Source organism: Ictidomys tridecemlineatus, chromosome 1 (genome assembly GCF_052094955.1).
Source record: "Ictidomys tridecemlineatus isolate mIctTri1 chromosome 1, mIctTri1.hap1, whole genome shotgun sequence".
NCBI lineage: Eukaryota > Metazoa > Chordata > Mammalia > Rodentia > Sciuridae > Ictidomys > Ictidomys tridecemlineatus.
The window spans coordinates 138,220,259-138,232,345 of record NC_135477.1 but is presented as its reverse complement, the minus strand read 5'-3'; the positions used below and the strand labels follow the sequence as shown (position 1 = coordinate 138,232,345).

Sequence of the window (12,087 nt, the reverse complement as noted above, 5' to 3'; positions counted from 1 at the left end):
CCATTCAACATTGTTGGAAATAATAGCTAGTAAATGAGAAACCAATGAACGAATGAATGAATGAATAAAAGCCATATGATTTGAAAAGAAAAAAAAAGAAATTCAGATGCATCAAAACGAAACAAAACAAAGCAGATAAGGTTGGCCTTTAAAGGGTGGAGTAGAGAGATAAGAGACCAAGGGGCTTAGGGCCAGAGTCAGACCTGAAGAAGCATGGGGAGATTTTCCACAGTTGCTTATCAAAGGACTGAGCTTGTGCTGCAAAAACAGGGTATTTAGAATTTCATTCTTTGGCAAAGATCCTGTATACCATGTTTTCATTTTGAGCAGAAAGTACCTCTATTACTATAACAGTTATTATATTAGGAGCTAAAAACTTGTGAAAATTAGCAGCCATTATCATTCTGCCATTTTCCATCTGAGTTCAGAGTTTGAGTCCCATGGTCATCTCATAGCTGTGTGTCTGAGTAAGTATACACATAGACACACACACACACACCACACACACACACACACACGCACACACACACGCAAGCATGTACATACAAACCTACACACGTCTATTTACATTTCATTTTCTCTGAGAAACTTCTTCCTAGAAACCTGACATAAGTAGTCGGGGCTGGCCAAATCTTCCACAGTCCATATATGATTTAACCTAGGTCTCCTGGGTTCTGATTCCTAGGGCCATCTTTAGCAGATTTTGTCATTCTGATAGATTGGCCTGGAAAGTGCCAGATGTATAGGCACCCACCGCCTCCTCCACTTTACTTTCAGGTTCAGCAGGCCTTTTAGCCTTAATCATTCTGGGGACCTCTTCCTTGGCCCCTGATGTGTCCAGCGTGGTGAGTAGCTTCCTTGAACACCATAGGCTCAATCTGCTTATGGTGTTAGTTTCTTCCCTCTCACCCTCCTGCATTCAGATCTGAGGGCATCCCAGATTCTGCTCACAAAGTTTTCCCATTTGGGACTCTTCCTTTCCACACAAAATGATGGAAGATACTCCTGGGGGCCTCCTGCTTGCCGACTTTTCATCATGGCCTAGTTCTCAAATTCTCTCATCTTTCTTTGCTACCAGTTGCTTCCAGTTATTGAATCCAGTATATCCAGAAGTCACAAATTTCTTTCTATTTCCACTCAAGGGCTTGCCAACCCACTGCATTTTGGAGCCACACAGATCTGATGGGACTCCTGACTCAGTCCCGAACCAACTGGAACTGATCGAGTTTCTCAGCCTTATTGAATCTAATAATACCTCGTAGGGTTATTGTAAGGATTTCAGGAGATAACGTATGTGAAGGCTCCAGCTCAGTGCCAGGCTTAATAAATCTTCTCTCTCTTCTCCCACCAGAGTGGCCTGGAGCTCTTATCCACAGTTCCCAGCACTTAGCACAGTAATATAATTAGCGACATTAGTATATCTAAAAGGCAATTACCATTTAATTGCTCTGGCCTCAGCCAGCCTGAAATTTCTTCTCCATTCACTTCTAATTTGGGGCTAGGGGTTTGTAGTTCTACCCTAGCTGGTCACAACCTCACTGGCTCAGAATTGAAAAGAACTTCAGGCAACCACTGATTAAAAGGTAGAAGATTTGGTAATTCCTTCCATTTGGTTTTATATAAAAATGCAAATATTAATTTTTGCTCCTGGCCAGTGAACAAATCAGTTTCCAGCAGTATCTTTCTGGGAGTCAGTGAATAATCCTGCTTGGTTAGAGCAGCTCTGCTGTCAAGATGTAAGTCCCCCACCTCCACTCCATCCTGATCTTCATTAAAATACATCGGTGCCCCCATATAGATTCTGACTTTGAATCAAGTTTCAGGCATCTCTTTTTAGAAGACGTTTATTTATATTACATACTTAATTTAAAGGAGTAAATGCCCTTCCCTCAGCCTCTGAAGTTTGTTTATCTTAGTGCTACTGTGAGAACATAATGCCCAAGTGAAGGCAGCGTGTTTTATTTCACCACTTTCTGACCCAACTTTGCACAAAGTAATGGCAGTCTCCAATCAAGAGGAGTCGGAGGTACTTAGGGATTTCCACTTGAAATTTTTAATATTGGAACTGCATATGTGCATTTAAGGAGACCTAGACTGCCTTATGCCACACGGAAAGCATTTACATCTGAACCACTTTATATGTGACTTGGAGTTAAAGCAAATTCTAAATAACTTTTAGCAGTTTGAGATTTGGAAAACAGCCTGGGCCATATAAATTCCCCTTTAGTTCTCTTTCTGTTAAATCTTATGCCAAAGTAAATGGAAGCTGTAGAGAACCTTTGAACTCCTCCGTTCTCAAGTGACCTCAGTGAAGTTGGATTGGCAGAGCCAATGTTTGGTTTTCAAAGAAAGATTTCTTTTTTTTCATTCCCTCTTGAAGTGTCCATATCAGAGTTACCTTCTTTGGTGGAGGATGCAGTATTGCCTCCTGGGCCCTCTTGGCTCTGGGCCATGGATATCAGTCTGAGAAATGGGACTTTGGCTTTAAGGAGCTCATCCGGTGCGAGGACGGCACTAATGGCACTGCCACGGTTATTCCCCGGCTTGCGCCCAGGTTTGTCAGCACCTCTGTTTAACAACAACCTTTCCCTCCTTCGTCTCTCTCAAAGAGAGCTGTTGAAAGCAAATGGCCTGGAGTTCAATGCCACTTCTTCATGCTGCTTAGGTAAATGGCTTAACTTTCTCCAGGCTTTAGTTTATTTTTTTTTTTTTGAACTGGAGATTAAAACAGTACCCACCTGGATCCCTCTCTTCCCCAGACAGTTTATGTTTGCATTCACAACCTGGTGACCTATTACATGGACTTATTCATTTTTTTTGAGAGAGAGAGAGAGAGAAGTTTTTAATATTTATTTTTCAGTTTTTGGTGGACACAACATCTTTATTTTATTTTTATGTGGTGCTGAGGATCGAACCCAGAGCCCCATGCATGCCAGGCAAGCGCGTTACCGCTTGAGCCACATCCCCAGCCCTGACTTATATACACTTTTATTGGTTATTTATAAATATTAAAATACAAATATAATATCCCATATCATACATGTATATACAGAATGTCGTGTAATATATATGACATATATATTATACATTAACATGTTCTTACAACTGAACCATATAATTCTAGGTAGGGACAATGACATACATATGTATAAGTATGGAACACAATAAGTTCTCAGTAAACACTCTTTATCCTATTGTCACATACTTAATAAAGGAAAGTATTCATCATGTAAGCAAATATTCACAAAAATTAATAGTATTCCTCTTATATTTAAAAATGTTTCATTTTTCTAATATTAGAGATCACCTTGAAAGAAAAACATGATACTTTTTCCCTGAAGCCAAGGAAAATCTGTTGTTTGCCATATTTATGACTATGGGCATATCTGAAAAATAGTACCATATAGTTAATTTTTAAATTTATTATCCCAGAGTTAAATCTCAAATAAAGGTGGGTGCTATGGTCTGAATATGGTTAGAGTGTGTTCCTCAGGGGTTTATATATTGGAAGATTATTCACCAGTGTGATGATGTTAGGAGGTGATGGAACACTAAGTGGGAGGTGAGTGGATCATTAAGGATGCTACCCTCAAGAGATCTTGTGCAGCTCTGGTTCTCATGAGAAGATTGTTGTAAAAGAGAAAGATTGGCCTTCTTTCTGGCTTCCTTTCTCACTATGTAATCTCTCCCTTCCATGTGTACTTCTGCCTTTGTGATGCTGTCTTCCATGAGGTCCTTACCAGAGCTGAGCTGATGTTGGTGCCATGACCTTAAACCCTCCAAACTGAGCTAAATAAACCTCTTTTCTTTAAAAAGTATTCAACTTGAGATATTTTGTTATAGCAATGGAAAACTGGACCAAACACAGAAGATTGGTACCAAGAATTGGAATCATTACTATAACTGAACCTAAAAATGTGGAACTCGTTTTGGACCTAAGTAACAAGCAGAAGTTGGAAGAATTTGGAGGAGCTGCCTAGGAAAAATCCTGGAATGCTGTATGTGAGGCATTAGGGGTGATTCTGATGAAGGCTCAGAAAACAAGACTAGGGAACTACTTTCAGAAGGAAATGAGGATTTTATAGGAAATTGTAGTAAAGGTCATCCTTTTTAAACTGTTGAAAGAACTTGACTATGTTGTATCCATGCATTAGAGCTTTATGAAAGGATGAATTTAAGAGGGGTGTCCTAGGATATTTGGTGGGAAAAAAAATTTCCAAATGGCAAAGCATTTTCTGGCTGCTTTTAGTCATATTTCCAGTGAGATTTGGGAGCAAGAGGAAAATTCATAGCTTGGCCAGGGGAGAAGAGAAAAAGCACCTTTGAGAGAACACAATGAGAGAGTAGCCCAGCATGCTAAAGAGATTAACCTGGGAAAAAAAGGAACTATATGCTAATTGGCAAGATAATTGGGCCTTCAGGGTATCTCAGAAACCTTCAGGCCACTTCTCCCATCACAGGCCCAGAGGTCTAGAATAGTAATATTTCAGGGAACTCGGGTGATCTCTCCATGGACTTGCCGCCCAGGTCTTCCACAAGAGTCTCCATGGCTGAAGCTGTAGTTCAAATGAAATCAAACACAGTTCATGTCGGCAGCACACTTTGATAGTGTTCTCGTGGTGCTAGTTCTACAGGTGGACAGAGCGCAAAAGTTATGGGGTGGTAGCAGCTTCCACTAGAATTTCAAAGGAAAGTGTGGGAAATCAGGCAGCAGAGACCTGCTCCAGAGCCAGAGCCAGTGAAGATTCTCCACTGAGAAAATGCCTGGTGGAGCTGCTGAAGTGGATCCGCAGCAGGGACCCCAGGAAAGTAGAGCAACCAGCAGTATGCAGAGCCAGCCTAGTAAAACTGCAGGCCTCAGCATACAGCCAGAGAGATAACCGTGTCACTTGAAACCAGCAAAGCCAGTGGACAGGGTACCCTGAGGGATGGAGGTCCATTCCCCTAAAGGTTGCACAAGATGTCAGACTTAGAACTTCAAGATTAAGTGTCTACCCTGATGGATTTTATTCTTGCTGGAGACCTGTGACCCCCCCACCCTTCCCTTTTCTTTAGGCATGTATTTATTCTTTAGGCAATATTTATTTTGTGTCTGCCTGTCTGTTGCAGCTTAGAAAGGTATAATTTGTTTTTGATTTTATAGGCTCCTGCCTGCAAGCTCCTGCCTTGATTCTCAGATGAGACATTGGACTTGGACTTTTGAGTGACAGGGGAATGAGTCAAGACTTTGGCACTCCTGGGGATGGATACATGTTGCGTTGTAGACTGCACTCGAGCACTTGAGGAAGGGAAGGCTATGGTTTGAATATAGTTCAAGGGCATCCCCCAAAAGTTCATAGATTGGAAGCTTGATCTTTAGTAAGAGTGCATATTTGAAGGTGGTAGAACCTTGAATAGGTGGAGCCAAGTGGAAGGTGATGGGATCCTAGGATCTGCTGACCTTGGAAGGAATTAATGTAGTTCTCATGGGATCCTGGTTAGTTCTCATGAGTGGGTTATCAGAAAAAGCCAGACTAACCCCTCCTTTCTCTCTCTTTCTCTCTCTCTCTCTCTCTGACTTCCCTTTTCACCATGTGATCTCTGCTTTTCATACACACTTCTAACATAATATCCTCCACAGTGGAACAAAACCAAGGGGTTGTCACCATGGGCCAAATACATAGGGAAGCCTGATCTTGGAATTTTAGCTTCCAAACCTGTGAGATAAATACACTTCTTTTCTTTATACATTATCCAGGGTCAGTTATTTTTCTATGAGAAATGGATTAATACAGTGGGCTCATAGGTTGCTTGTCATTTAGGGTTTTGTCCTTCACAACTTTACAAATCTACCCCAGGTAGTCATTTGTGCTTCTGGGTCCTTTTGAAAAAATGAGTGCATCATACTTATATCAAACGGTAGGGGTTCATTTTCACATATTCATAAATGCATATCATACAGTTTTCCTCAATTCAGTCTCTAGTATTTCCTCTTTCCCTTTATTCCTCCTTCCCACTGATAACCCTTCCTCTACTTCATTGGTCTTTTTTCTTTTTATTTATTTATTTACTTAGTTTTTAATTGGCCCATTATAGTTTTTTATGATTTAGATGTGTTCCCCAAAAGCTCATGTGTGAGACAATGCAAGAAGGTTTGGAGGAGAAATGATTAAGGTTATAGCCTTAACTTTATCAGTGACTTAATCCCTGATGGGGTTCACTGAGTGGTAAGTGGAGGCAGATGGGATGTGGCTGGAGGAAGCATTTCATTGGCTTTGGGGTATATATTTGTTTCTGGCAAGTGGAGGTCTCTCTCTTTCTGTGCCCCATCATCCTGTGAGCTGCTTCCCTCTGCCACACTCTCCACCGTGTTGTTCTGCCTTGCCTGGAGACCTGAGGAGTGGAACGAGCTCTCTATGGATCAAGACCTCTGAAACTGTGAGGCCTCAAGTAAACTTTTCCTCCTCTACAATTATTCTGGTCAGTCCTTTTAGTCATAGCAGAGAAAAAGCTGACTAAAACATAATTATATTTAAAACTGGAACGAATTATGATATGTTCATATCTGTGCATAATTTGGTTAACATCCTACTCTAATTCTTCCCTTTTTCCACTGATCCCCTATTTGTTCTCTACTGATCTCCCTTCTCTTTTCAAGAGATGCACACTTTTCTGTCTGACTTCCTCATACGAGAGAAAACATTTGACCCTTGACTTTCTGAGTCTGGATTATTTCACTTAGCCTAATGTTCTGCAGTTCCATCCATTTACGAGCAAATGACATCATGTCACTCTTCTTTATGACTGAGTAGAAATACATTGTGCACATATCCTACTCTTCTTTATCCGTTTGTCTATTGATGGTCACCTAGGCTGGTTCCATAACTTGGCTATTGTGAATTGTGATGCTCTATATTTAGGAATATTTACTTTGTGCCTGTCTGTTCCTATGCATGTATCACTATAGTATGCTGATTTTAATTATTTTTGGATAAATATCAAGAAGTAGGATATCTGGGTCACATGGTTACCAAAAGACCATTAGTCTTTTGAGGAATCTCTATACTGCTTTCTAAAGTTGTTGTATTAATTTGCTCCCATCAACAATGTGTAAGTATAGCTTTTCCCCCTACATCCTTATCCGCAATTATCATTATTTGTATTCTTGGTGATTGCCTTTCTAACTGAGGTGAGAGGAGATCTCAGTGTAGTTTGATTTGCATCTTCATGATTGCTAAAATGTTAAATAATTTTTCATATGTTGACTGGCCATTTGTATTTTTTATTTGGGGAAATGTCTCTTTAGATCTTTTGCCTATTTATTATGTGGATTATTAAGGTTTTTTGGTGTAAAGTTTTTAAGTTCTTTTTATAGTCTTGTTATTAAGCCCCTGTTGGAAGTGTATTTGGCAATGATATTCTCCATTCTGTAGGCTCTGTCTACATACTCTTGTTTCCTTTGATGTGCAGAATCTTTTAAATTTAATTACCTACCATTTATAGATTCTCAGCTTTATTTTTTGATCTTTTGGACTCTTAAGGAGGTTGGTGGCTGTGCCAGTGTATTGGAATGTTGTCCCTATATTTTCTTCTAGCAGTTGCAAATTTTCTGGTCTAATTTCTAGGTCCTTGATCCACTGTGAGTTGATTTTTGTGCAGGGTAAGAGGTAGGGATTTAGTTTCATTCTTCTATATACCAATATCCCTTTTTCAATGCACCATTTGTTTAAAAGGCTATTGTACCTTTGTCAAAGGTCTGATAACTGTATTTGTGTGCATTTGTTTGAGTCTTCTAGTTTATTCCATTGGTCTTCATATATGTTTTTTTAATGCCAACATCATGCTGTTTTTGTTACTGTAGTTCTGTAGTATAATTTGAGATCAGGTATTGTGGTGCCTCTCATCTTACTCAGGATTGATTTGACTCTTCTGGATCTTTTATTCTTTCATATAAATTTTAGGGCTGTTTATTCTAGTTCTGTGAAGAATGTCATTGGTATTTTGATGTGAATTGCATTGAATTTGTAGATTGATTTTGATATTATGGCTATTTTGGTGATATTGATTTTACCTAATGAACATGGTAGGTTTTTCCATCTTCTAAGGTTTTCTTCACTTTTTTCTTCAGCGTTTTATAATTTTAATTATAGAGTTCTTTTATATCTTTAATTATATTTATTCCTAAGTATTTTGGGGGGCTACTGGGAATGGAGGAATTTTATTGATTTCTTTCCAGCAGTTCATCATTGGTATATAAGAAAGCTCTTGATTTTTGTGTGTTCTCTTATGGATAGAGTATTTTTCCATTTCAAGTAAAGCAACTTGAATCAAGCATACAGAATGCTTGTAGGACTTCATAAGGTACAAAACTGTAAACATTAATATTTATTATTATTGGAAGATAACGGGAAAAACAAATTACCATTCAAAAATGTTCATGACGTATATTATAAACTCAAGGAAAGTCTTCTCAAAATAAGCATGTTCATAGGCTTTATCTGTTGGATGTACCAGTTATAAATCATTAGTGGGAAACTGAGACTAATTAGTAGAAAAATCTATAGTCTGAAAGTATGTGTGAAGAGAGCCTAAGAGCCAGTGGCTTGAACATCAGTCATAACTAGCTGGGATTGCTGTCTTATTCACCCATAACTTAGAGCAGTTTACTCTCTGGTCTTTTATTTCCTTATCAGTGAAATGAGAATTATATGAAAAATTACATCATATAAATTTATAAAGCATAACACAGTGTCTGGGTCAAAGAAATTATAGCCAAAATGAGTATTATTTTGTGTTATTTTTATTATCACTGTCGTCATCATCATCATCATCATCATCATCATCAGAAACAGGATTTCCTACTTGACTACAATTGGCATTGATATTTCTAAGGAAAGATAAATTTGGTGTGTGGCAACTCTGAGTGAGTTAGCCATATTTGTATACAATTAGGGGAAAAGGAGTTAGTAGGAAATTGTCAGACCCTAACCCCCACCTACCCCAGCAGTGGAGTTGTGGGGTGTAGATTTTCTATCTATGATAACTCTGTTGCCACTTTCACTCTAGGAGTTTTTCATTTCCTTACTGAAAGGGTGGCAGATACCAAATACTGAGTTTTTTTATACAAATAAAGTATCAACTAATTTCATATCATTCTAATCCATACCTTTTTTTAAGACCATTGTTGTACTTAAGAAAATAGCTTCCCTCCAAAAAACGTCTTGAATTGTAGTATTTGCCAATTTCCATAGTGTGCGTGTTCCTGACACTGCTAATTATAAGTTGTCAGCATGAAATCACTGAATACAGAGTTGTAAAGAGGTGAGCACAATTGCTCACAACAGTGTAAACTAGTTCCACTGCACTTCTGGGTCAAGAGAAAGTTCATGTTTTGACAGTGTAGAGTAGGATGATTGACAACAACACTTACAAGCAAATGCAATAGAGGGAAAGTACAGCCAGGATTCTCATAAGATTTTCATTTAACAGACTGCATAGATGATGGTGATTCCATAAGATTGCGCCATCTAGTATTGTCACAGCCATCAGTTTGTGTAATCACACTCTGTGATGTTCATACAATGATGAGATCAGTTATCAAAGCATTTTTTCAGAACCTATGCCTATTGTTAAGCCCTGCATGACAGTATTTTGTCCTCAGAGTAAGTAAGATCTTTCAGATATACTTGGCCCACAGGATTCATCCAGAAAGTGAGTTAATGTCAGGGTTTTTGAACAGTGTATTTCAATGCCATCTTTCTACCCTCTCCAGTCATACTTAGAAGAGAAGTCTTTTCCCAGCCTCTTGTTCTCCAAGCACATTTCTCTAATCATTTCCCAATTATTAAATACTTTGTTAACCAACAGTTTAGAGATTGGTCATGGATATGATGTCTAGATTTATAAAAACGTCTTCTTCCTTTTCTTCCTACCCTATCTTCATCTGCCTTCTGTGGCACTCTTTTTTCCTTTTTTGTTCCCCTACTTTCTTCACAAGTATTTTCTATCATCTTTTGTATTCCTAACTACCCCATGAGGTCATCAGAACAGGTAACGGTATCCATGATTTGCAAAAACAGTAAAGTACAAAATACTGCACTTGTATAAATCTGTCATGTTATTCCCTTCAGTCTTAATTTGATATTTTGTGATTTTGAATATTTTCATATTTTGTGATATTTCCTGTTGATTTAACCAGTGACCACCTTTCCTTTGCTGTAATGAACTTAATTTGATTCTCCCCCTATTGTTTTGAAAACTGTATCATACTATGTCTAGGAAATTGCATTAGAGTACCATAAATACATTTCTGAGAACTTTTAATTAAGCAATGATACCTAGAACCTTTCATCATAGTTAAGCCCCTGGAGATGATATAACAGCATTATCTTGGGAAGTCATTCTGTTTTCAGCTGCTCATCGCTGGAGCAAGCAGAATTCTGTTATGAACCATTTTTGAACTGTTAAAGTATTACCAGTTGATGATTTTTTTCAATATAGTGGATTTAAAAAAAAAAAAAAAACAAGAGGTCTTTTTCTTAACGGCCCCTCAAAAGTGTTCTGGAAGCCTAATGAGCCAAGCTGAAGAGAAAAGGTATTTGAAATACTGATTTGGCATTTACCATGAAGCTCTCTGCAGACGTGCTTGAGATCATCGCTTGTGCCATTCTCATCCTTGTCAGCTTTGTGGGAAACACTTGTTTATTTTATTCTACAAGGAAGTGCATCTCTGGATGTTTGAAGACATCATTTCTTCTCATTTTCAGTCTTGTATTTGTCCACCTTATAAAAAACTTGGTGGTCAATGTCATGAAAATTGTGTATTCTTCTGGTATCGTGCTGGATTCAGCTGGCTGCAAAGTTCTGCACTTCACTGCAGCCCTGACAACTTCACTGGCCATCTGGTTCCTGTTACACTTTGCATTGTTCTACCACCGGAAGCTCTACCACATTGTCTACTGCTCCAGTGAGGCTGCAAACCTGGACCAACAGAAACATTCCCTGAAGCGGGTCTCTGCACTTTGGGTGGCTGGTGTGGCAGTGTACATCCCAGTTTTAATTTATACTAGGAAATCAGAATACCTGAACACAGGAAACGATACAGACTCCTTGTCGACTAACAGGATTTACATGGATTGCTTAATTGGCTTTGGAAACAAGCAGGTAGAGTTTTACTATGGGAAAATATTTTTAGTTCTGATTGATATTCTTCCCTTAGCTATCTTAGTATTTGTCTGTTTCTGGATGTCTTTCCTCCTCTCAGAGAAAAAGAAGATGACATATGGTGACATCTGGATTGGAGATGATGATTCAGAAACTGAAATTCTTAGAGGGGCCAAGTTCAGTATTTTATTAATGTTGCTGATCACTCCACTTTGGATTTCTCACTTTGTCTTAGTCTATTTCTTGAAAGACTTGGCAGCCTATGTCTTTATTCCAGCTGTTCTCACAGCCCTCTCTTCAGGCTTCTCTGCTCTCAGTCCTTTCCTGCTTATGTTGGTTAATTATAAAATGAAGTTGGTGTCTTTCTGTAACGCCAAGGAGGAAACACCCGCACCACAGTCTGTGAATGTTACTCTTTCTCCATATGCTTAATAGCCAAGAACTCAATTTTAATCCCCGGAAAACAGGCCTTGTGTCTGGAGGGTGCAGCTAAAGTTTTCATAGCCCTTATTAAATAACAGTTTCTGAAAGGACTGCTAGAGAATTGACTCATCTCCAAAATAGACTAACGAGGGAAACTGCTAGAGGAAGACATAAGATGGCTAAGTTACTGCCTATCGAAGAAAAATAATCATCACACTATTTTTTATTTAGGATAATACCAAGACTTTTTATGTAGCAATTCTAAAGTAACAACAGTCACAGTCTGGAAATGAACTCAAAATAAACACTATATTAAGTATTTACTCTGTGCAATGTGTTGTATTAAAAAAAAAAAAAACCATACTGTTGAAACTGAGGATAACGTTTCCTAGATGAATTCCCAAAGATACTCCTGAGTAATCTTATGTTTTCATCTGTGTTTTTCTTGAAATGCCTCCACACATATTGGAAGTACATTAGGTAGGTGTGTGGTGTTCGGTTTTTGCACTTTTAGTAATAGTA

General features: G+C 38.5%; 2 protein-coding genes across 4 annotated transcripts in view; both read left to right on the top strand.

Moving 5' to 3' along the window:
* The window catches only part of Sncaip (synuclein alpha interacting protein), a 146,587-nt gene that overhangs the window by 54,835 nt on the left and 79,665 nt on the right, over positions 1-12,087 (top strand). The window lies entirely within an intron of this gene.
* On the top strand, positions 10,603-12,043 carry LOC120885353 (uncharacterized). The gene has a single exon (XM_040272283.2). It carries the CDS (start codon positions 10,603-10,605, stop codon positions 11,572-11,574), a length of 972 nt encoding a protein of 323 aa, XP_040128217.1. The 3' UTR covers positions 11,575-12,043.

Coding starts and splice junctions, on each gene's coding strand:
- LOC120885353 (XM_040272283.2), top strand. CDS start 10,603: ATGAAGCTCTCTGCAGACGTGCTTGAGATCATCGCTTGTGCCATTCTC.